At 38.5% G+C, this 26,659-nt stretch overlaps 1 protein-coding gene across 1 annotated transcript in view; it reads left to right on the forward strand.

Moving 5' to 3' along the window:
• LOC115223604 (ubiquitin carboxyl-terminal hydrolase 44) overlaps positions 1–26,659 on the forward strand; it is a 44,234-nt gene that overhangs the window by 16,142 nt on the left and 1,433 nt on the right. The window contains exons 4-14 of the mRNA XM_036512405.1: positions 2,492–2,542; positions 9,785–9,854; positions 10,483–10,595; positions 13,635–13,800; positions 14,549–14,679; positions 15,983–16,132; positions 19,427–19,529; positions 20,618–20,750; positions 21,637–21,705; positions 24,008–24,113; positions 25,259–25,458. Of these exons, the coding sequence (XP_036368298.1) occupies positions 2,496–2,542; positions 9,785–9,854; positions 10,483–10,595; positions 13,635–13,800; positions 14,549–14,679; positions 15,983–16,132; positions 19,427–19,529; positions 20,618–20,750; positions 21,637–21,705; positions 24,008–24,113; positions 25,259–25,458 (1,288 nt within the window). The 5' untranslated portion in view covers positions 2,492–2,495. The remainder of the gene's footprint in view (positions 1–2,491; positions 2,543–9,784; positions 9,855–10,482; positions 10,596–13,634; positions 13,801–14,548; positions 14,680–15,982; positions 16,133–19,426; positions 19,530–20,617; positions 20,751–21,636; positions 21,706–24,007; positions 24,114–25,258; positions 25,459–26,659) is intronic.

A 26,659-nucleotide genomic window follows, 5' to 3' on the forward strand; every position in this document is an offset into this window, starting at 1 on the left:
AGGTGCTGCATAGGAGAATTGAACCTGGACTCAATTCAATTGTGAAGTGAACTTCTTAACCAAGACACCCTTGACTGTATATCCATGTGTATTAATTATATGCCAAGCATAAACACCTGTCCTGGCTGCTGCCTCCTGGAATCAATTGTCACTGGGTATCAGACACACCTTTACTTTGCTGACCCAATTATGTCATTACCTGTACAGAAACTACATCATACGATTCTGAACAGTTTAGTGGTTAGCTGGCGGGGCCAGGTGAGGGCGGGGACAGAAAAAGAAAAAAAAGACTTTCACATTTAAATTTCTCTGTTGGAAGATGGATTGGCTGATGATGATGATGACAGTGATGATTTTTTGCACATTTGTATAATACTAATATTATAAATAGTTAACAGCTGAATACTATTATTTATTGCTTAATTACTCACTCAGTCATTAATTCTTCATCATCATGAGCAGCATCACTAGCACTTACTCTTTACTCTTTCACTTTTTTCAGTCATTTGACTGCGACCATGCTGGAGCACCGCCTTTTTAATCGAGCAAATCGACCCCGGGACTTATTCTTTGTAAGGCCAGTACTTATTCTATCGGTCTCTTTTGCCGAACCGCTAAGTGACGGGGACATAAACACACCAGCATCGGTTGTCAAGCAATGCTAGGGGGACAAACACACATACATATATATATATATATATACGACAGGCTTCTTTCAGTTTCCATCTACCAAATCCACTCACAAGGCATTGGTCGGCCCGGGGCTATAGCAGAAGACACTTGCCCAAGACACCACGCAGTGGGACTGAACCCGGAACCATGTGGCTGGTTAGCAATCTACTTACCACACAGCCACTCCTGCTGTCATCATGATTATTGTCATCATCCATCATCATCATCATCAACACTATCATCTCCATCATTGCTTTACATCTGATATTTTCCCCCCATTAAACTGAAGATTAAAGTGAAAATAATAAAATGGTTAATATGTCTTTACCGAATAGAACAGCATACTGATTTCAGGCTAACATGGGAGGAGTCACTCAACTTGCTAGACATAGCAGCAAAACTCCTTCAAGTTCCGCCCTCTCATCTTAACTCTTTCAAAATTATTTCTTTTAAATCGTTCCTATATACATATGGCGCAGACATGGATGTGTGGTAAGAAGCTTGCCAACAAAAGCCTTGTGAGTGGATTAGGTAGATGGAAACTGAAAGAAGCCTGTTGCATATATCTTTACCCTTTTTACTCTTTTACTTATTTCAGTCATTTGACTGTGGCCATGCTGGAGCACCGCCTTTAGTCGAGCAACTTGACCCCAGGACTTATTCTTTGTAAGCCTAGTACTTATTCTATCGGTCTCTTTTGCCGAACCGCTAAGTAACGGGGACGTAAATACACCAGCATCGGTCAAGCGATGTTGGGTGGGGGGACAAACATACACACACACACATATATACGATGGGCTTCTTTCAGTTTCCATCTACCAAATCCACTCACAAGGCTTTGGTCGGCCCGAGGCTATAGTAGAAGACACTTGCCCAAGGTGCCAGGCAGTGGGACTGAACCCAGAACCATGTGGTTGGCAAGCAAGCTACTTACCACACAGCCACTCCTGCGCCTATATATCCTCATTTAATGTCTATCTTCCATGCTGATATGGTTTGGATAGTTTGACAGGAGCAAGTAAGCCACAGAACTGCACCAAGCTCCACTGCTTCCTTCGACATGTTTTTTTACTGTTGGATGCCCTTCCTAACGCCAACCACTTTACAGAGCGGAGTGGGTGCTTTTTACATGGCACCAGCACCATGTGACACTAGCATATATATATGTGTGTGTATTTGTGCTTGTCCTTTACCACTGCTTGGCAACTGGTGTTGGATAAGTACCAGGTTAAAAAGCAAAGGAAAAAAAAAGTACTGGCGTCAATTTGTTCGACTAAAACCATTCATGGTGGTGCCCCAGCATAGCCACACTCCAGTGTTTGAAAAAAGTAAAAGATAAACAAAAATACAGTCAAAACCTTCCATTGTAATTTTATGGTGGTGGTGGCGGTGACGACAGTTCTGCTGCTTCTAGTTTATCTAGAAGTTTACCACTGTTGATTAGACAAATATTTATGTCTTTGTTTCTTAACAAACTGGTCCAGGAACTTTTAATACCAGCTCATATTGTTAAAAAATTTTCTTTTTTTCTGTTTTCAGTAAAGTGACTTCTTATTCGGACAATATCTATATCTGTTTTTTTTGCTTTGTTTTCAGTAAAATGACTTGTAAAGCCTTTTTTCTGTTTTTAGTAATGTGACTTCTATATCTTATTTTTTGCTTTGTTTTCAGTAAAACGACTTGTAAAGCTTTTTTTCTGTTTTTAGTAATATGACTTCTATATCTGTTTTTCCCCCCTTGTTTTCAGTAAAGTGGCTTTCTGCATTCTCTTTTTTTATTTAACAGTTTCTGTATCTGTTTTTTTTCTTTCTGTTTTCAGTAAAATGACTTGTAAATCGACCAAGAAAAAGGAGAAGCCAACCAAATTCACGTAAGAATTCCCATGTGGTTTTTTTCTTTACATATAGGCATAAGCATGGTAAGAAGCGTGCTTCCCAACAACATGGTACCAGGTTCAGTCCCACTGCATGACACCTTGGGCAAGTGTCTTTTATTATAGTCTCATGCCAACTAAAGCCTTGTGAATGAATTTAGTTGACAGAAACTGAAAGAAGCCCGTCGTGTGTGTGTCATTGTGTCTGTCTGCACCTCACCACCACTTAACAACCGGTGTTAGTTTATTTGTGTCCCCATAACTTAGCGGTTCCGTAAAGAGAGTCCAATGGAATAAGAATCAAGTTTTAAAAAAATGTAAGTATTAGAATCAATTCATTTGACTAAAGGTTCATTGAGGCAGTATCCCTAACTGGACTGAGACTGATGAAAGATAAAAGTCCTTTCTACCTTAACAAACTGAGTTCCAAGATTTGTGTAGACTAGTACCTAAAGGGGTTGGCTATATTGGCTGTTTATAGGGTGGCGAGCTGGCAGAACCATTAGCATGCCGGGCGAAATGCTTAGCGGTATTTCGTCTGTTGCTATATTTTGACTTCAAATTCCGCCGAGGTCGACTTTGCCTTTCATCCTTTCGGGGTCGATAAATAAAGTACTAGTTTCGCACTGGGGTCAATGTAATCGACTTAATCCCTTTGTCTGTCCTTGTTTTTCCCCTCTGTGTTTAGCCCCTTGTGGGTAATAAAGAAATAGGTATTTCATCTGTCGTTTCGTTCTGAGTTCAAATTCTGCCGAGGTCAACTTTGCCTTTCATCCTTTAAGGGTCGATAAATAAAGTACTAGTTTTGCACTGGGGTCAATGTAATCGATTTAATCCCTTTGTCTCTCCTTGTTTGTCCCCTCTGTGTTTAGCCCCTTGTGAGTAATAAAGAAATAGGTATTACATCTGTCGTTACGTTCTGAGTTCAAATTCCACCAAGGCCAACTTTGCCTTTCATCCTTTAAGGGTCGATAAATAAAGTACCAGTTTCGCATTGGGGTTGATGTAATCGACTTAATCCCTTTGTCTGTCCTTGTTTGTCCCCCTCTGTGTGTAGCCCCTTGTGGGCAGTAAAGAAATACATATTGGCTGTTTATATTACTTGATACTGTTTGTTGTGGTGAGTTTTAATCTTTGTTATCAGGGATTATTGTTGTTTGAGAATTAAGTGGGGGTGAGCAGCTGGCAAACCTCTCATTTGTGTATGTGTGTATGTTTGTGCCTTTTATCTTTTCCTTTTACTTGTTTCAGTCATTAGACTGTGGCCATACAGGGGCAACAACTTGAAGAACTTTAACCCTTTAGTGTTCAGATTACTCTGTTAAATGTAATACTTCTTCACTCAAATTGTTTTGAATTAATCATGCATTATCTTATAGCTTTGATGTTTCAATGATGCTCTTTTACTCTTTACTCTTTTACTTGTTTCAGTCATTTGACTGCGGCCATGCTGGAGCACCACCTTTAATTGAGCAAATCGACCCCGGGACTTATTCTTTTTTTTTTTGTAAGCCCAGTACTTATTCTGTCGGTCTCTTTTACCAAACCGCTAAGTAACGGGGACATAAACACACCAGCATCGGTTGTCAAGCAATGATAGGGGGACAAACACACTCACACAAACACACACATGCATATATATATATACATATATACGACGGGCTTCTTTCAGTTTCCGTCTACCAAATCCACTCACAAGGCTTTGGTCAGCCCGAGGCTATAGTAGAAGACACTTGCCCAAGGTGCCACGCAGTGGTACCGAACCCGAAACCATGTGGTTGGTAAACAAGCTACTTACCACACAGCCACTCGATTGTTTATTTTTAGAATGTCAGTGTAGGTTAGGTGTGAGAGGCCAGATATGGCCAGTTTGAATGTAAAACATGTAGAATATTTGGGCCGGATATAGCCGGTTTAAACACTAAAGGGTCTGAATGAATTGACACCAGTACTTATTTTATGAACATAATCATAAACACACACACATACAAACTCATACAAAACACACGGAGATACATGTTCACATACCTACAGATACACAGGTGTGGCTATGTGGTAAGAAGCTTGCTTCCCAACCATGTGGTTCCAGGTTCAGTCCCACTGCGTGGCACCTTGGGTAAGCGTCTTCAGCTATAACCTTGGGCTGACCAAAGCCTTGTGAGTGGATTTGGTAAATGGAAACTGAAAGAAGCCCATTGTATATATATTTATTTCGGCGTTAGGAAGGGCATCCAGCTGTAGAAACTCTGCCAGATCAGACTGGAGCCTGGTGCAGCCTTCTGGCTTCCCAGACCCCGGTCGAACCGTCCAACCCATGCTAGCATGGAAAACGGACGTTAAACGATGATGATGATATGTGTGTGTGTGTGTGTGTGTGTGTCTTCGTATCTGTGTCTGTCCCGCCACCACCACATGACAACTGATGTTGGTATGTTTACATCCCTGTAACTTAGCAGTTCAGCAAAAGAGACTGATAGAATAAGTACCAGGCTTACAGAGAATAAGTCATGGGGTCGATTTCTTCAACTAAAAGGCAGTGCTCCAGCATGGCCTCTCTAACACCAGTCATTTTACAGAGTGTACTTGGTGCTTTTACATGGCACCTTGGTTTTAGGATCTCAATTCTGTTGTGGTAGGAGGGTCTTCTTGAATCCAGCAAAGCATCACACATCTCAATTCTCTGTCATCTCCTTCATAAATCTCAGCATTTAGAGACTGGCTTTCAGCAAGTCAAATTTACTATATTATAGAAATAGATATGTAATAACCATTATTTATACCTTGTCATATATATATACTAGCAGTATCGCCCGGCGTTGCTCAGGTTTGTAAGGGAAATAACTATAAAGCATTTCTAGAGAGTTATAGCCAAAAAACAGCAAAAAAATGGAAAAAAATGATGGTAAATTTTTTTTTTAGTTAAAAAAGGTGGAGTTGCGTCCCCTAGACAGTTTGCGGTTTGTGTTCCTGATTCTCGACCCCATGTCGAATTTATCGATTTTTTTCAGAACTGGGGAACTTTTCAAAATTTTCGCTGCATTAGTTTTGAATTATGACATTGGGCTATGTGTGTGTCAAGTTTCATCAGAATCGGTTGAAAGCCGTGGTCAGGGTGAGGGTACAAGCAAACAGACACACAGAAACACGCACAGACAAACTGCTGTTTATATAGAGAGAGATTATTGTTATTCAGTGTGGGTTAGTCTTTGCTGGCCATTGCTATCATGCTAAACAACAGGCTATATCAGATGTTATATTTTAGATACGTCCACTCCCTAAAGAGGATGAAAACCACTCAAACTACATTGAAGTTGTTGACAGAGAGGCGCAACATAACAATTGAGGATATACCAAAGCTAATGATGGTGATGGTGGTGGTGGTGGTGGGGAGACACACAGGGATTCCTGGTGTAGCATTGAGGAACAAATCTCAAGTGCAGCTGCTGGATGAAGAATCAATGATGACGACATTGAGGCTGGTCATTTTACAGGACAGTTATTGGCGTGGCTTACATTAAATCCAGCTCATTGTGTTCCATCAAGCATTGCCTACATCTTATTCACCTAACTACCCCCTTCCCATCGCTCTTCTTCAGGGTTGGTGAAAGCGATGTGGTGGACAACAAAAAAACCTGGCTGATGACAGTCAGAGCTGATCTGGAACCCAACCTAGGCCCCCATATCTACGCCGTTCGCCACTGGAATAAGGAGTGGTTGGAGATCACGCGGTCGTTAGCCTCAAATCGCCAGACCTGGTCAGCATTTGTGAGAGATGCAGAATTGAGGATGAATGGAGCCAGCTTAACCCACCCCGGGTGAATGCTGTCAAGTCAAGTCACTCGCTTGGGTAGAGAAACTGCACACTATTACTCCTTTGCACTAGCAGTTAACGTCTCCTTCCTTCTAGAACCTCCTCTCCCTTATTTTCTCCACACAGTTCTCACCAAACACTTTCTTTCTCTGGATGTTAAACGATGATGATGGAACTTCGTTTTTTGTTATAACTTTACACCTCAACAGAGCTTGCTTCCTAGCTATATGGTTTCAGGTTCAGTCCCACTGCGTGGCACTTTGGGTGGGTGTCTTCTGCTATAGCCTCGAGCCGACCGAAGCTTTGTGATTGAATTCGGTAGGCGGAAGTTACTGCCGTGTGTGTATGTGTGCGTATAGCTGCTCAGTGCCTCTCCGAAAGCGAGAGAGAGAGAGAGAGAGATTTAGATACAGCAAAGTTTCTGAAAGAAATGGTACAACATTCCGTATCTGTGTGGAATAAAGAACTCGCTGCTTGAGCCATAGCAAAACACTGCAGACCAACCACCAACTAAGAGTACGTCCACAAAGAACAAAGACAGCTTTTAGTTTGGAGAAGCAAACTCTTTAGTGCCAGTAACATTTTTGAACACACCCTGCCTTATTCATTGTTTATAAAAAGCAGTCTACTTAAGTGCTCAGTTCATACATTTTTTTATATCTGTTTTAGGAATTCTTCCTGTGTGCCCTTCCTCTCTTTACTAACAACAAACTAAATTATTGCTCACCTATATATAATACAACTATTGTATATACAATGAGTATACACACACACACAGACACACACACACAAACTCAGCAATTATAACATGCATATGTAACACTCACACATGTGGTGGTGGTAGTAGTAGTAGTAGTTGTTGTAGTATGACAGATAGACAGACACACATACACACAGCAGGGGTTAAGAAGTCCGTTTGTCTGTCCTTGTTTGTCCCCTCTGTGTGTGGCCCCTTGTGGGTAGTAAAGAAATAAGTATATCAGAAATATTTGTATGGGAGTATCAATCATTTATCACTATTGTGCGATGCCAAGCTGTCTAGAATTGAAGTGAGTGAGTGCCATGAGAAATACTATTGTCTATATGACTCTGTCTTTCTGTCTGATGCACTCTATGCCAGTGAGTCTGTGAAGAGCACAGCAAGGATGGATAGAAAAATGTATTCCATCAAAGGTACCTCAGAAAGATCCTGCGATCAAACTCACAAATGAACAGTTTCTGGAAAGAGGAAAGATCATGACTACTACAAAAGATTGCAGCAGAATGCCAATTCTGGTTGGCTGGCCATATTCTCGGTCTTGTCAATCAACAACACTTGAAAACAGCCAGGGTTAGGGGCTACCTGTCAGCAGACATAAAAAAAGGACAGACTCGCTGCTCTTTTTTAAGCGGGCTGGCAAGGCAGTTTTCCCTTGTCTAGTGACTGTTGCGAAAGAGGTTGTCTGGTGGACGAAGCTGAAAGGAATGAGGACAGAAACATTCCTCTTTGGTAAAGCCCTCATCGAGTTCTTCAAGTTTCACTTGAAAAGGAAAGTGAGGGTAGAGAGGGAGGTGCTGTCCTCGAGTGAATTTATGAAAAGGTGAGTGAAAGTTGCGAAAGTAGCAAGAGTGGATGGTAGCACTTTCAGTGTAGACCTGTGAATTGGAAGAAAGGAATATGAAGAGGGTACTCATCCTTGGTATGATCAGGATCTTGGATGGTGGGGTTCCTCGATTATCCCTAGAGGTCCTCCTATATCAGGAGGACCCCATCACCCATACTTTTTTTTCTCTGTTTCTTCTAGTGCCCTATACTATGTATATTTACCTTCTTTTAATGTATACCATGTATACATTTTTTTTTCCTATTTTATGTAAACCCTCACACTTTATGTCTGTCTTTCTATTGTCCCCTGGTGGAAAATAAAAGGGATCTTTTTGGTTTGAACGGCAGTTTTTTCTAGCGGTGTCATATGAAATTGTCACCCATAATTATGACCTGAGTATCGATCTATTACATTTCAGTCTGTTTTAGGGTTAGGGGTGCGGGGAAGGGTATCTTTTTTTCTTCAGAAATGTAAATAAACCCAATCTGTTTCTTAAACGAGGGACATATTCATATGGCACAGAATGTTTTCACATCACTAGACGTCATTGATTGGTTGAAATTGCAGAAATTGAAGAAGAAAAAACAACAAATATCTTACAAACTATAGAATTTTCTCAATAAAGCCAAGAGAAAAAGATGTTTTATAAACACATTCTACCAGTATACGAAGTTAAAAATTTTTTAGTTACGTGGAAATTATTTTTAAAAACTGCCATTCAAACCGAAAAGATCCAATAAAAGTAATCATTATTATTCTTATTCAGTGCAGGTTAGTCTTTGCTGACCATTGCTATCATGCTAAACAGCAGGCCATATTGGATGTTATATTTTGGATACTTCCACTCCCTAATAGAGTTCCACTCAACTACAATGATCTTGACAGAGAGACACAACATAACAATTGAGGATATACCAAAACTGATGATGGTGGTGGTCATGGGGGACACACACAGGGAATCCTGGTGCAGCATTGTGAAACACATCTGAAGTGCAGCTGCTGGAAGATGATGACATTGAGGCTGGTCATTTTGCAGGACAGTTATTGACATGGCTTGCATTAAATTTAGCTCATTGTGTTCCATCAAGCATTGCCTACATCTTATTCGCCTAACTACCCCCGTCCCATTGCTCCTCTATCTGTGGAATTACTTGGCGGCTGTAATCGCTTGGGAGAGAAATGACACATTACAGCCCCTCAACACCTCCTTTGCACAGCCAGTTACCTCCTCCGTCCCTCTGGAATCTCTGCTTATGGAAGCACTCCGTTGGTTACGACGACGAGGGTTCCGGTTGATCCGATCAACGGAACAGCCTGCTCGTGAAATTAACGTGTAAGTGGCTGAGCACTCCACAGACACGTGTACCCTTAACGTAGTTCTCAGGGATATTCAGCGTGACACAGAGAGTGACAAGGCTGGCCCCTTTGAAATACAGGTACAACAGAAACAGGAAGTAAGAGTGAGAGAAAGTTGTGGTGAAAGAGTACAGCAGGGATCACCACCATCCCCTGCCGGAGCCTCGTGGAGCTTTAGGTGTTTTCGCTCAATAAACACTCACAACGCCCGGTCTGGGAATCGAAACTGCGATCCTATGACCGCGAGTCCGCTGCCCTAACCACTGGGCCATTGCGCCTCCACAATCTCTGCTTATAATATGGAGGGGAATGGGTTCAGTAGTCGTAGGTCAGCACCTTATTATTTTCCGTGGCTGGATGCCCTTCCTGTTTCCAAATAAGGTGATAATTCCTCATATCCTAGACATGGATATACATTGTGATTTTTAATTTTGTTTTATTTTGGTATTGTTTTTTACTGAATATTTTTTAAAATCTAAATTCCAGGCACATGTTTCTTTGTAAGATATTCCAAGCATGGAGATCTGCAGTCCAGGAAGTACGGTTGAATGTCAAGGTATAGTATTCTATATTTTTTGTCTTTTTTTCATTTACTTATGGTTATTTTTTTCACTGATTTCAGTCAATTTTGAACTGTGGTCATACTGGAGCACTGCTTCAGTAATTGAACTTGGAGAGCATTTCTTTCCTAACACAACTATACATGCCAATCCTAGTTACTAGTTTGTGTTCATGTGTGGTTAAGAAGTTTCCATTCCAGCCACATGGTTTCTGGTTCATTTCCACTGTATGGCATCTTGGACAAGAGTGTTCTACTAATAACCAGCTTAACCCTTTTGTTACCAACCCGGCTGAAACCGGCTCTGGCTCTGTTGTACAAATCTCTTGTTTTCTTAAGGTTTCAATTAAAATCTTCCACTGAATCTTAGTCACAATTTATGTTCCTAATACAAGCTGAATGATAACTAAGTTATTTTACTAAATTCTTTGTTATATTTAAAGTAATTAAAAGAAACACAGAACATCTCAAAATAAATACAGTAACAAAAGGGTTAAGTGGAACTGATGTGGACAACCAACTAATGTGGCACAGCTTATATGGCACATCTGTGGACCAGCAGCTTAGGTGGTACAACTGTGGATCACATTTTCATTGATATTGAAATCTTTCTTCTGTATTTCAGGATGAAGTAAATAAATCCAAGTTTTCTGCAGAGAAGGCACTGATCCCCGGAGTAGTTGGTCTGAGGAACCTCGGAAATACGTGTTACATGAATTCTATTCTTCAGGTTTTGGGGTAAGTTGCACCATTTTCTGTTAATATACAAATGATATTGAACCCCTGATGCTAGTGATGTTCCCGTCCCTAAATGTTGATTTTTCAATAATCTAAGAAGATATTACCACAGTCAAACCAATGACATTGTGTTTATGTTCCATACTCTATTCTTTTACTTGTTTCAGTCATTTGACTGCGGCCATGCTGGAGCACCGCTTTTCTAAATATCTCAAAGAGATATAAGCAGTGGTGGAACAATAGAGCTGTTGTATACTGTCAACTTAACGTGACAGTCCTGTAAGGGAATCACACCACCGCTATTTAGCCCTAGGAAGCATCAACGTTTCCTGTTGGCCTTGACACATTTCCTGTGTCCTTATGTTTACAAAGGGGAGACAAGCACTCCCAACAGCTAAGCCTGCATCCAGAGACTAGTTTCTGGGTCTTGCTCATCATCAGTCTGGAGCAGCAAGTTATTTTACTAAATTCTTCATAATTTTAAATGTTAATTGAAACAAAGGCAGTATATTGCACCAGAAATATGGTAATGAAAGCATTTAACCCTTTAGCATTTAAACCAGCCATATCCGGCCAAAGGTATTCTGCTTCTTTTATGTTCAAACTGGCCAGATCTGGTCTCTCACACCAACCCTACAATATCATCTTAAAAATTAACAGCTACCTCATCAAAATCTCATAACTACAAGATAATGCATGGTTAGTTCAAAACAATGTGGATAAAAAAGCACTTGTTTTGGCAGAATAATGCGATCACTAAAGGATTAAACCAGCCATATCCAGCCAATATATTCTACTTGTTTTATGTTCAGACTGGCCAGATCAGGCATCTCACACCTACCCTACAATGCCATTCTAAAAATAAACTATCACGTTATTAAAATTCTGAAGTTTCAGGATAATTCATGATTAATTCAAAACATTGTGAATAAATAAGCATTATATCTGACAGAGTATTCTGAATGCTAAAGGGTTAAATCTCCTTCAAATCATCTTATCATTTCTATCTAACCCATGCAAGCATGGAAAAGTGGATGTTAAACTGATGTGTATGGTAACAAAGACTTCATCTTTTTCTTCCACATATCTGCTGAAATACACTGCTTTTGTTTCAATGCATTTTGAAAATAAGCGAAAGTTCAGTAAAATACCCTTGTTATCATTATTAAGCTGGTGTTTAAAACATAAATTAACTTGAAAATTTTAATGGGAAAAGGTTTTAATTAATATCATTTTAAAACAAGATATTTCTATCTCAAGAACCAAACGACAGTGTCAGGTGAGTTGGTATTTAAAACTGCAACACAGTTGTCTCCCTGGACAGCACTATTTGATGATATTCTCCTGTAATCTTATTCATTCCTCAATTTTCATAATAGTGACAAAAAAGTTTATAGAAAAGAATAGATCAACAAATGTTATATGCTATAATGCTCCATTTTCATATTTAATAGCTTCTAATAACCCTCATAAATTCTTTGCAGCACTAGATAGGTATTTCCTACCTTCAAGTAAATATTGGAAATTATTTAATTGACATAGTGTTATGCTTTCATATTCAACCACTAGAAATATAGCTGAGATTATTGCAGCCCAAAATAAACAGAGAATTTGAGGATATCTAAATTATAAATTTCTAAATAATTTTAGAACTGATGTATAGTGAAATGGATGTTATTTATAATCATTTGGAACAAGGTTTAGATTCTATAATTGATCAAAATTCTGATAATATAGTTAGTCTTTTACTTTGTATTAGTATTAATTCTATTCATAATAGTAATTATAACTATGAGGGCAATTTACAAGTGAACAAATTCATGTGTAATTCTGTAAACAAACTCGATGCCCTTTAGGAAATCAGTGCCTAAAGAAGAATTTAGTGTGAAGTAATAACTAAATATCATAAGTACTGGTATATTGGTTTTTCTGCTACTAGTTGGAAATATAGATTCTATAATCATTCTAATTCCTTTAAATATCAAAGAAAATGTAATTCTACTAATCTTAGTGAATGCATTTGGAATTTGAAGGATAAGAATATTAAATATGATTTAAAGTGGTCCATTATTAGTTATGCATCATTGTATATAATATTGGTAATTCTTCTTGTGATCTTTGCCTTGAAGAATTATATTTTATAATTACCTCTAAGTTAATTTTATTAAACTTTAATGGGCACTTAACTTTAAAATTTCAGGCCTTGTGCCCTTAGTAGAAAGGATTATTATTATCATTATCATTATTATTATTATCATCATCGTCATTATTATTATTATTATTATTATTATTATCATTATTATTATTATTATCATCATCATCATCATCATTATTATTATTATTATTTTATTATTATTATTATCATTATTATTATTATCATCATCATCATCATCATCATCATCATCATCATCATCATCATCATTATTATTATTATAAAAGTGGTGAGCTGGCAGAATTGTTAGCATGCCGGACAAAATGTTAAGCTACATTTCATCTGTCCTTACGTTCTGAGTTCAAATTCTGCCAAAGCTAACATTGCATTTCATCCTTTCAAGCTCAATAAAAAAACCAGTTGAACCCTGGGATCCATGTAATCGACTTACACCCTTCCCTTGTCCCAACATTTGAAACCATTGTTATTAACCTTTCGAAGCGCCTCCCCCTATTGGGAGTTTTAATTGTTACTTACATTTCGTTGTTATCCTGCTTTTGTACATGGACCTTTTTTCAAACGGACAAAACCCTTTGTAACTTTCGTCCTGTGTTTTGTCCCTTTATGTTTTAATTGATTTTTGTTAGCCCTTGTGGCCAATAAACAAACGAATTATATTATTATCATTATTATTATTATTTATTATTATTATTATTATTATTATTATTATTATTATCATTATTATTATTATTATTATTATTATATTATTATTATTATTATTATTATTTATTATTATTATTTTTTATTATTATTATTTATTATTATTATTATTATTATTATTATTAATATTTATTATTATTATTTATTATTTCTGTTTTGACGTTCAGGCATCTGGACAAGTTTCGTCACTTTTTTGTGAGTATGCCCGTTAGGTCGCTGACCTCTGCCCACTCATGTTGTCACTCATGGCCTCACAACCAGGTCACCACAAACACTGGTCAAAGCTGTAGCAGCACAAACAGCTCTCGGAACCGGAATACTGAGAGCTTGCAGGTAAGTTCTTGTAACTATTGTTGTTGTACACTACTCTTGCATGTGACTAGCACCTTTGGGTACTAGTTGCATGCCAATATATTTGTAGTGGACACTTGGACCCTTTGTCTGTCCTGTGTACCACGTGTGTTACACAGGACATATTTCCCTAACATCCATGCATCATATATGCTGGAGCACTCCTTTACTTGAGCAAATCGACCCCAGGACTTATTCTTTGTAAGCCTAGTACTTATTCTATCAGTCTATTTTGCCGAACCGCTAAGTTACGGGGATGTAAACACACCAGCATCGGTTGTCAAGCGATGTTGGAGGGACAAACACAGACACACAAACATATACACACACATACATACATATACATATACATATATACGACGGGTTTCTTTCAGTCTCCGTCTACCAAATCCACTCACAAGGCTTTGGTTGGCCCGAGGCTATAGTAGAAGACACTTGCCCAAGGTGCCACGCGGTGGGACTGAACCCAGAACCATGTGGTTGGTAAGCAAGCTACTTACCACACAACCACTCCTACGCCTATTATTGAAGAATTTGTATCATAGAATCGGGAGAAATTTTGGGTGGGTAAGTATCAAAGGGTTAAAACACCTGTGAATGCAGAAACACAACGTTTGTTAATTAAGGTAATTAATATAATTAAATTACATCTATTTATATATTTCATGATTTTTCTGTTTTTATTTATTCAATTCATTTCTTTTTTCATTCTTTCTTCATTTGTTGTTAGCTGCTGCGTAAATGTCCACTGAAAGGTGGCTTGAATGGTGGTGCTACTCAACAGAAACCATTACCTCCCAGATTACTGCCTCTTTCACCCTCCTCAAGCCATCACAAGCTGGCCAAATGGGAGAAGTCAGTGTAAGTTGAGTCTTATTAATTCCCTTTTTATTCCTGTTCTCCTTATTCTCCCTCCACCTGTTTTGGCTGATATTTAGCAAGGGCTAATTACTGTCATCACATTGTTACCAATTAGATCTTATTTAAATATTAGCTTACAAAATTACATTGTTAATTAGTCTCTTATCGGAATTCTGTATCGTATTTTATCATAATCAACCACAGCCATGGCAGTGTGGTTTAGAAGTTTGCTTCCCAGCCACATAATTTCAGTCCCACTCTGTGGTGCCTTTGGCAAATATCCCCTATGAGATTCCCAGGCTAACCAAAGTCTTGTGAGTGGATTTGGTAGACAAAATCTGAAAGAAGCCTGTCGTATATGCTTCCTAGGGCTAAATAGCAGTGGTGTAATTCCCTTTATGGGACTGTCACGTTAAGTTGACAGTATACAACTGCTCTATCGTTCCACCACTGCTTATATCTCTTTGAGATATTTAGACATTTAATATTTCTAATTTTTTGTTATTATTAAACTGATATTTAGAACATAGATTAACACAAAAGGCAGCAGAAATATAACAAGTGAAACTCTGAGTAACAGCTTTCGTTATATTTCTGTTGCTTTTAAATAAAGCATATTACTCTACATAAATGTGAAACAAGGTGGAAAAAAGAGTACTCAAATACCAGCGGTAGAGTAATATGCTTTATTTAAAAGCAACAGAAATATAACAAAAGCTGTTACTCAGAGTTTCACTTGTTATATCTCTGCTGCTTTTAAATAAAGTATATATATATATATATATATATATTTGTGTTTGTGTCTGTGTCTGCAAGTATATGTGTGTGTATGTTCATATTTCCTTGTTTTGGTATTGCATGTTAGTTGTAAACAAGTGTTGCAGTTATACTTGTGGTGTCATTCATTTGCAACCTTCTGTGAGAACTGCTGCTGGTGCCACATAAAATGCACCCAGAACACTCTGTTCTCTACTTTACCAGATGTAATAACTTGTCCTGAACTTTTCCATGTTCACAAGCGTAAGAATATTATTTCTCTTGCTCACATTTTCCCATGTAATATTATTTATTTTGGAAACAAGTGAGGATTTTGGCCACAGGAAGGGCATCTGGTTGTAGAAAATCGTATCTCAGTAAATTCTGAACAGCCCATGCAAGCGTGGAAAAGTGAATGTTAAATCAAGGATGTTGATGTTGTTATTGCTGCTGTTGTCTTCTTCATTGCTTCTGTTACTATTAAAACAATTAAGCATTGACTTGTATTCTAAACCTGATTCTCTATTGTATTAAACCTTCATTTCAGCTCCCTTTGTGAAGAACTACGGTCCCTATTCCAAGCTCTCTGGTCTGGCCAGTCATCCGTTGTCAGCCCAAATGCTCTACTTCAGGCTGTCTGGGATTATATTCCAGCTTTCCAAGGTTATTCACAACAAGATGCACAAGAGTTCTTGAGGTAATGCAATTGTTATTTCCAATTTATTTTATCTACTGTTTACGTCTATGAGCTCCAATTAGCAATCAACCCTGGATCTGTTGTACACACCTTCCCTTTTAACCCTCTTGTTACCATTTTTTTGTTGAAATGCAGGAAGGGCCAAAGGTCACACACAAAATAAGTTCTATATGCTCCAAAATTGTCAGACATGTTTCACTTTTTCTAAAACTGAATAAAATAAAATAATGATGAATGCACACATACTTGTACATGATGAACAACATGAATGTGATATAAAAAAATGCCAAATGTTTTGGCACATGGCTTTTGGTCCACCCCCTATACTACCTTTATTTCAATTAATTTTAGAAATAACTAGCAGTATCGCCTGGCGTTGCTCGGGTTTGTACGGGAAATAACTATATAAGCATTTTTAGATAGTTACTTCCCTTATATAAACCGAGCAAAGATGCATTAAAAAAACGAAAAAATGATGGTAAATTTTTTTTTAAATCGTAGACTCATCGTAGATGCGCGCTAATACCCAGAAGGGCTTGATATGAATCACAACTATAAGATACCCGCTTTTGGATAAACTGCACCGCAAAATGTGGGAGTAGTTGGGAATCTAAATCGGAGGAGACAGACTCTCACACAACTTCAGTTTTATATATAAAGATGAAGAATTTAGTAAAATAATCTTGTCAGAGGTCGGCTTACCAACCACATAGTTTCAAGTTCGATCCCACTGCATATCACCTGTCAGAAGTATCTTCTACTGTAGCCCAAGGCCGTCCAGACCTTGTGAGTGGATTTGGTAGGTGGAAACTGAACTGAAAGAAGCTTGTCTGTGTGGGTGTGTATCTGTGTGCACATGAGTCTCTGTGTTGCGTTTTTGTTTGACCTCTACCACCGCTTGACAATCAATGTTGGTTTGGTTACATCCTTGTAACTTAGTGGTCCAGCAAAAGAAACCAATAGAGTAAGTACCAGGCTTTTAAAAAAAAATTCCAGGGTCGATTTGATTGAGTAATATTTGGGCAATATGTCTGTCTACCTCAAGTGAAAAATAAAAAAAAATATGCAAAAATATAAAAATTCAAAATTTGAACAAGAATATCCTGCATTTCCTTTTAGATAAAAAGACATTATCAGTTTTTGCATTTTCCTAACTGGTAAGAAAGAAAAAGAAACAAAGAAACCATGAAAGAGAACTCTTAATCAAAAAGTTATGTGCAAATGTAATGAAATTCTTCTGTCACTTCATTCATTCCTCTAGGGTGTGACTATTTTAATTCACAAATATATTTATCCTCATGGGTTTTGAGGACTGCAAGTGCAGTGGAATCAGAATATTTTTGGAAAATTTACAGCTCTCTGATGTAAAATGTTTTAGTGAATCACAATTAAAGGAAAGTACAAATGATATAGCTTAACGTTAGCACGGTCGGGCGAAATGCTTAGCAGTATTTCGTCTGCCACTACGTTCTGAGTTCTAATTCCGCCGTGGTCGACTTTACCTTTCATCCTTTCGGGGTCGATTAAATAAGTACCAGTTGCACACTGGGGTCGATATAATCGACTTAATCCATTTGTCTGTCCTTGTTTATCCTCTCTGTGTTTAGCCCCTTGTGGGTAGTAAACAAATAGGTATTTCGTCTGTCGTTACGTTCTGAGTTCAAATTCCGCCGTGGTCGACTTTGCCTATCATCCTTTTGGGGGTCGATTAAATAAGTACCAGTTACGCACTGGGGTCGATGTAATCGACTTAATCCGTTTGTCTGTCCTTGTTTGTCCTCTCTGTGTTTAGCCCCTTGTGGGTAGTAAACAAATAGGTATTTCGTCTGTCGTTACGTTCTGAGTTCAAATTCCGCCGTGGTCAACTTTGCCTATCATCCTTTCGAGGTCGATTAAATAAGTACCAGTTACGCACTGGGTCGATATAATCGACTTAATCCGTTTGTCTGTCCTTGTTTGTCCTCTCTGTGTTTAGCCCCTTGTGGGTAGTAAAGAAATAGGTATTTCGTCTGTCGTTACGTTCTGAGTTCAAATTCCGCCATGGTCGACTTTGCCTTTCATCCTTTCGGGGGTCGATTAAATAAGTACCAGTTACGCACTGGGGCCGATATAATCGACTTAATCCGTTTGTCTGTCCTTGTTTGTCCTCTCTGTGTTTAGCACCTTGTGGGTAGTAAAGAAATAGATATAGCTTAAATTGGTAAGGAAAGTTAAACTTTCACATCTAAATTTAACTATCAATATGAAATTAAGGACTGAATTCTTTTAGTGATTAACTAGCACCAAAATTTCACCAACCTTTGAAAAGTGTTGCATGAACGTTAGCAGCTTATTTCAGAAAAAAAATTCTCATTTCAAGCAAATATTTCCTCATCTGCCTAATGTAGCCCATGCATATAAAGTATTTCAACAGAACTTGCCAAACATTTTACATCAAAAGGTTGTAATTTGAGGAACACTGGGAAGTACACATTCTCTGAAAATATTCTGACTCCACTGCACTTTCAGTCCTTAAACACACGAGGGTAAATATATTTGTGAATTTCTAATGTCACGCCTTGGAGGAACAAGCAAAATGACTGGAGAATTCCTTCATATGTACTGGCTTCCGTGCCGGTGGCATGTAGGAGGCACCATTCGAGTCGGATCATTACCAGCATCACCTTACTGGCACCTGTGCTGTTGGCATGTGGAAAAATTCGAGCGAGGTCGTTGCCAGTACCGCCTGACTGGCCCCCGTGCCAGTGGTAGATAAAAGCACCCACTACACTCTCGGAGTGGCTGGTGTTAGGAAGGGCATCCAGCTGTAGAAACTCTGCCAGATCAAGATTGAAGCCTGGTGCAGCCATCTGGTTCGCAAGCCCACAGTCAAACTGTCCAACCCATGCTAGCATGGAAAGCGGATGTTAAACAATGATGATGATGATGATGTACACTAAACTTTTTGGTGTTGTCTTTACTGATTTCTTCTTTTTCTTTTTCACCAGTTATAAAAGCAGCAAAAACTGATGATATCATTTTATCTGAAAAGGAATGCAGAATATCCCAGTTCAGATTTTGAATTTCTGTATTTCTACATATTTTTCCATTTTCCATTTTGAACCTGAGGAAAACATACATAGTGCCAAACCATTGTTCAGTTCAATAAACAGAGTCAATCTCTATTATAAATTGTATCATGCTCTTCTTATTGTGTATTTCTCTTCGTAAAGAGTTGTTGTGTCAATCTTCATAGATTATAGCTGTTGTTGTTGTTATCTTCCACTTGTGATGATTTGTTAAATTTACTTGCAGTGAACTTCTTGACAAAGTCCAAGCAGAGCTGCACCATCTTGGTTATATCAACAAATCTCAAGATGTTGTCACAGATACATTCCAGGGGGAATTGGTCAGTGAGGTGAGTTCTGTATTCCTTTACCTGTTATCACTACCTTTAATGTCACTGAACCCTTAATAGTCCTGTGCCCCATAATTAATCACAATTTCCACCACCAGGCCCTGAAATACACGTGATTGCAGTCCAAAATGTGTTGTTGTAGTTGTGTCAGAAACTAAGTTCAACCCCATTTTAGAAAGAACTGCCTGTTGACACCATGTGAAGAGATGAATATAATGAATGACGAACAAGGGTTGAATGGTGACCAGTGATAAATATAAATTGGAGGAAATTTAGGGAGACTAGGAAATGACTGGAGCAGCCAACTGGCTTCCATGCCAGTGGCATGTAAAAGGGCACCATTCGAGCGTGATCATTACTAAAGTTGCCTTACTGGCACGAGCGAGGTTCTTGCCAGTACTGCCTGACTGGCCCCCATGCCGGTGGCACGTAAAAAGCACCCACTACACTCTCGGAGTGGTTGGCGTTAGGAAGGGCATCCAGCTGTAGAAACTCTGCCAAATCAAGATTGGAGCCTGGTGCAGCCATCTGGTTCGCCAGCCCTCAGTCAAAATCGTCCAACCCATGCTAGCAGTGAGCAGGCTGGGCAAAATGCTTAGTGGCATTTCAAGGGTTGGGTGATGACCAATGATAAGTATGAATTGTAGGGAAGTTGGGGGAGAATAGGTAATGACTGACCGTACGGAAAGAGCTGAAGAGCTGTGGAATAGTAATAATGTATGATGAGATAAAAGTGAGAAAAGGAAATGATGTGGTTGAGGAGGGAAGGTTGCAGGAGTGTCAGGGGAGAGACATTGTGCATGGGAAGGGTGAGAGATGTATGGTGGTGGAGAGGGGTAGGGTGAGAGATGTGTGGTGATGGAGAGGGGTTGAAAATTTGGTGGCACAGAAGGTGGAGGGGAAACGAGGTAATATTTGATTAAATATGTACATAATGTCTTATAAAGCCCAATTGTTCTCAATTCCCAAGCATCTTTAAGAAAATAGATTTCTTTTTGCACTTTTGTTTTTGAGTTACGAAAACTTGTCAGTTTATATCCACTCTCATGATGTTCATCCACAAGTTATACTTTTCTCTTCTGTTTTAGATAACATGTTTGTCCTGCGAACAGAAGTTTCAAACCTATGAACCATTTATGGATTTATCTCTTGAGTTTCCATCTCGCTACCAGAGAAAGTCTCCGAATTGGAAGATTGCCAGTAATGTTTGTCATATAACAGGTATATATCATCATATATATATATATATATATATAAGGTGGCGAGCTGGCAGAATCGTTAGCACGCCGGGCAAAATGCGTAGCTGTATTTCGTTTGTCGTTACGTTCCGAGTTCAAATTCTGCCGAGGTCGACTTTGCCTTTCATCCTTTTGGGGTCGTTAAATTAAGTACCAGCTACGCACTGGGGTCAATGTAATCGACTTAATCCATTTGTCTGACCTTGTTTGTCCCCTCTGTGTTTAGCCCCTTGTGGGCAATAAAGAAATAGGTATATATCATCCTCATCCTCATGCCGGTGGCACGTAAAAGCACCCACGACACTCTCGGAATGGTTGGCGTTAGGAAGGGCATCCAGCTGTAGAAACTCTGCCAGATCAGATTGGAGTCTGGTTCGCCAGACCTCAGTCAAATCATCCAACCCATGCTAGCATGGAAAGCGGACGTTAAAAGAAAGATGATGATGATGATGACTGCCAATCATCCTCACCTGGGAAACACAGTTGTAATTAGTATTAATCCTTATCTGCTTTGAGTGTAACCTTTAGATCTTCAAAAACCACTTCAACTCTAACAACCACATTGTTGTGGGATTAAGTCTTGTAAAATTACAATAATTTTCTATAATTTTCCTTTGTTTTATCAACATCATCGTTTAACGTCCGCTTTAAATGATAATGATGATGAAACAAAAGAAAATTATAGAAAATTATTGTAATTTTACAAGACTTAATCCCATAACAATGTGGTTTACAATTTAATATTTTGATAACTTTCTTCTTTGAGACATGGTTTATTGATTCATCTTTTTTGGATCCAATGAAATTTCAATAATGTAAAAATGTCTTTTACAATGCTATTTTTTACATATTTTTTTTTACCTTTTCAGAAATGCTTTCCCATTTCACAAAATCAGAACGTCTGGATGGCAGGATATATGCTTGTGATTCTTGTAATGGTGAGTTGTCTTTTAGTCTTCAGTTAACCCTTTAGTGTTCAGATTACTCTGTTAAATGTAATGCTTTGTTATTTAAATTGTTTTGAATTAATCATGCATTATCTTATAGATTTAAGGTTTCAATGATGTGAATATCTATTTTTAGAATGTCAATGTAGGTTAAGTGTGAGAGGCTAGATATGGCCAGTTTGAATATAAAACATGTAGAATATATTGGGCCGGATTTGGCCAGTTTAAACACTAAAGGGTTGATGGTAAGGAACAGTTATTCAGTTAACTTTGCAAACAGGTGCAAACACAAGTGTTCAGTTAAATAGTTTACTTTGTAACCACATGGTTTTGAGTTCAGTCCCTCTGTGCAGCTCCTTTGTGCAAGTGCCATCTACAATGTAAATACGGTACATGGAAACTGTGTGGAAACCTGTTGTATATGTGTGTTTATAGGTGCAGGCTTAGCTGTGTGGTAAGAAGCTTGCTTCCAAATCACATGGTTTTGAGTTCAGTCCCACTGTATGTTACTTTGGGCTAGTATCTTCAGTTATAACCTTGGGTTGACCAAAGCCTTATGAGTGGATTTGGTAGACAAAAAGGGAAAGAAATCTGTTGTATAAATATATGTATGTATGTGTTGTTACTCTTTGCTTTGACATCATGGGATGTCTAGTCACAAGGAAACCATATGCCAAACAAGACCCTGAAGCCTGATGCAATCCTTGGACCAAGTGGATTCTGTCCAACAGTTATTTTTACTTGTACTTGTGGCGACATTCACCCTGGGCGGGTTGAGTCGGCTTCTTCCTTGGAAGAAGTTTCTTGGGAATATGTGGATTTCACAAGCGATCCCCAACAATCCTGCATGTAGAGACATCCTGTTTGCCACAGACGCAGGGACAGAACGACCGAGGAGCCACCGGTTGCCGAAACAGACACTCCGAGGATTTTTCACCAGAGCCCCGTCTGCTGGGTTGTGGCCCTAATACCACTCAGTGTCAGACCAATCCGCCTCGGGTGGCCCTACCAGGAACCGAAGTTCCCGACGGCATAGCTCAGACACTACCCGTTGCCAGCGTCCCCACCATGGTGAGGAGGGGATGGACTTTGGGGACGCAACAGTTGAGTCTATGCCAGTATGAAACATGGATATTAATTGATGATTATTAAACTCTAATTGGATTTGAAATGCTGTCCTTTACTTTACAGTGAGCAAGAAATATTTAATTCTGCCAACTATGGTGAATTGGCAGAGTCATTAGAGTACCACATGAAATGCATTATAATATTTCATTCTGGGTTCTTGCAATCTGAGTTCAACTCCTGCCAATGTCACATTTTTTTTATCCTTCAGAGGCTAATAAAATAAGAAACCAGTCTAGGACTGTATATTGGTAGAATACGTTGTAGTATTTGTTCTGGACTTGTGTGCTCTGAGTTCAAATCCCACCATGGAATTACATGGGTGGTACACTTAGTTTGTCACCCAGTTTAATACCGTAACCTGGTACTTTGGATACCTTTAGCAGAATCCACTCTTGCAGGAAAATACCTGCCAGATCTCTAGTTTGAGGATATTTTCCGCCCTCTTTCTCTATCGGTCTTGGAGGTCCCTATTCATAAGTACTGCCTTCCCATCTTGATTAACACTTGATCCAACCCACCTAGGACCACTTCTGGTTCTATGATACAAACTTCTTGCTTTAAAGCAATCTAAATTAAAGCCATATTCCATCTAAATATCATGTTAATTTATGATTCAAACACCAGCTGAATAATAATAAAGTTTTGTTAAATTCTTCACTATTTTCAAAATTAATTGAAACAAAGATAGTTTTTTTTTTTTGGTTGGTGGCACGTAAAAACCACCAACCGATCATGGCCGTTGCCAGCCTCCCCTGGCACGTAAAAAGTATCCACTACACTCACAGAGTGGTTGGCGTTAGGAAGGGCATCCAGCTGTAGAAATACTGCCAGATCAGACTGGAGCCTGGTGCAGCCTCCTGGCTTCCCAGACCCCGGTCGAACCATCCAACCCATGCTAGTATGGAAAACGGACGTTAAACGATGATGATGATGATGATGATGAAAGATAGTGTATTTCACAGAAATATGGTACTGAAAGAGTTAAATAATAAAAAAGATAAAATAAATGGACATAATTTGGAAATTTAAGACAATTGTAGAGAAAAAAAATGATCTAACATTGTGATTGATACCAAAATTATATTTGCAAATGTTGATATGTAAAAAAAATAAAATTTGTATCACTGATTTTTATTTTTATTTTCTTTTTTTTAAATTCTTGAAGGTAAAAGACGATCAAATTCTTCTGCTAAAATCTACACCAAAATCAAAAAGCAATTTTTATTGAGCAAACTACCTCATGTCTTGCGTCTTCACCTGAAACGGTTTAGGTAAGAGAATTTCTGGTCCTTCTCTCCTGACCATCTGATTCTGGACTAAATGTTTCATGTATTTGCAAACTTGGGGGAGATTCTTGAGACAACAAGCATTGCCAGCTGCTATTGTTCTTAGAACATCAACCCTAGAAAAACAGGAGTCAACAAGCTTTCCAAGGAATTTGTTTGGTTATCTCTTTATAATGACTTAGCAACAGACAAACATTTTAGAAGCTGTTGTTGTTGTTGTTGTTTACCTTTGCCCTCATGTCAGCCTTAATCAAACAGACTTTGAATCAAGATCAAAATAATTCCAGCCATGACCATCCCCATCTAATTTCCTAGATGATATTATCTAGAACAGCATTGGCCAATGTGTATAGTTAGCCTTTTTCTTTTTAACCCTTTAGTGTTCACATTATTCTGCCAAAATTAATGCTTTTTTATCCACCTTGTTTTGAACTAATCATGCATTATCTTGTGGCTATGAGACTTTGATGGGGCAACCGTTAATTTTTAGAATGATATTGTAGGGTTGGTGTGAGAGGCCAGATCTGGCCAGTTTGAAAATTAAACAGGCAGAATACTTTTGGCCAGATATGGCCGGTTTAAATGCTAAAGGGTTAAAGATGAATAAGGTGGGATTTGAGGAAGATTTAGCTGCTATTTCTAACAGGTTGACCAACTACATAGAGGCCTTTCCTTGGTAACTTGCTTAGAAGTTAGTTAATCCTAACTACCTCTTCTCTCTCTCTTTCTCTCTCATTTCCTTGCTGTTCTTTCAGTATTTGTCTCCCAGACCAACCATTCTCCATCTGCTCCTCTTCCCCTTCAGTGATAAACACAAGATTATTTCAACATGTATTTATTTTATGATTTATACAATCCCCAAAATTATAAAAATCTATTGAAATGTAATTTGTTTTGTTTTTTTATATTATTATTATCATTATTATTATTGTTATTATCATTATTATTATTATTATTATTGTTATTATTATTATTGTTATTATTATAATTGTTATTATTATTATTATTGTTATTATTATTATAATTGTTATTGTTATTATTATTATTATTATAATTATTATTGTTATTATTATTATTATTATTGTTATTATTATTATTATTATTATCATCACCATTTTCTTTCCCTCCAGATGGTCGAAAGGTAACCACAGAGAGAAGATAGCCACACACGTCTCATTTGACAAGTTTTTGAACATTCAACAGTTTTGTGCCAAATCAATGAGCAGCATACAATCCCAGCGCCTTTACCAACTCTCAGCCATTATCATCCATCATGGTAAAGGTTTTGGGTCAGGCCATTACACAGCTTTCTGCTGGAGCAAAGAGGCTGGTATGTAGTACTTTGATGGCATGCATCATTTTCACTCAATGTCAGAGCATGAGACAAAATGCCCTTAAGTATATCTTCTGGGTTGTTGAATCCTGCTGATGTTAACTTTGTCTTTTTATCCTTCCAGGGTCCAGAAATAAGTTACAATAAGATACCAAAGTCTTATGAGCAGATTTAGTTGATGGAAACTGAAAGTAGTCCATCGTGTTTGTGTTAGAGAGTGTGTTATTTCTAGACATTTCTTTCCTAGACATAGCATCAGAGTTGTAAACTATCATGATCATTGTTCTACCGTGGTCGAGACAATGGAATTTACTATGTTACGCCAGACTTCACGGTCCATCATAGCATTACAGAGGTCCTGTTGCTAGATGCCTGTATCCTTGGAGATTACATCAGGGTAGGAGAGTGCGCGCCCTCTGGTATCATGAGCAGATGGCTTCCGGAGGAGAAGAGTAGAAATTACCTCTTTTTCATCTCTACAACAATGTCCAGCAAACTGGACTCTTCTACCTTTCACAAGAGATGATACAGGTGGTAATTTCCCATATATTTCTACTTTGGTTGGATGACACTTCCATGAGAGATTTTGAGCTCTCATAAGGAGGCGAGTGTAAGTTCCATCCAACCGCCTCTCAAGCTTCTTTGATAATGTCCAGGTTTCTGAGCCATATAGTAGAATTGGTTCGACTGTGGCTTTGAAGATTTTAAGTTTGAAATTCTACTTAGATTTGATGACCAGATCTTATGCATATCATTACAGGCTGACCAGGCCATACCTTTAACATCGCTCTTATCAGTGATTCTCTCTCCAATGCCCAGTCTCTTTTACAATCTCTTGAACAAGCCTCAAATTGTGTAGGTCTTTACCTCAATGAGTCCAAGACTGAATATGTAAACAAGTGCCTGTCCAACAGTGATCTCATCATCCATACTCTCAACAATACGCTCTTAAATATGTAAACTCTAGGTGCAGGCATGGCTGTGTGTTAAGAAGTTTGCTTCCCAACTACATGGTTCTGGGTTCAGTCCCACTGCATGGCACCATAGGCGAGTGTCCTCTACTATAGCCTTAAGCTGACAAAAACCTTGTGAGTGAATTTGGTAGATGGAAACTGAAAGAAGCCTGTCATCTATGTGTGTGCGTTTGTCCCTTGTCACCATTTGACAACTGGTGTTGGTGTGTTTATGTCCCTGTAAC

The sequence above is a fragment of the Octopus sinensis genome, linkage group LG23, assembly GCF_006345805.1.
Source record: "Octopus sinensis linkage group LG23, ASM634580v1, whole genome shotgun sequence".
NCBI classification, from domain to species: domain Eukaryota; kingdom Metazoa; phylum Mollusca; class Cephalopoda; order Octopoda; family Octopodidae; genus Octopus; species Octopus sinensis.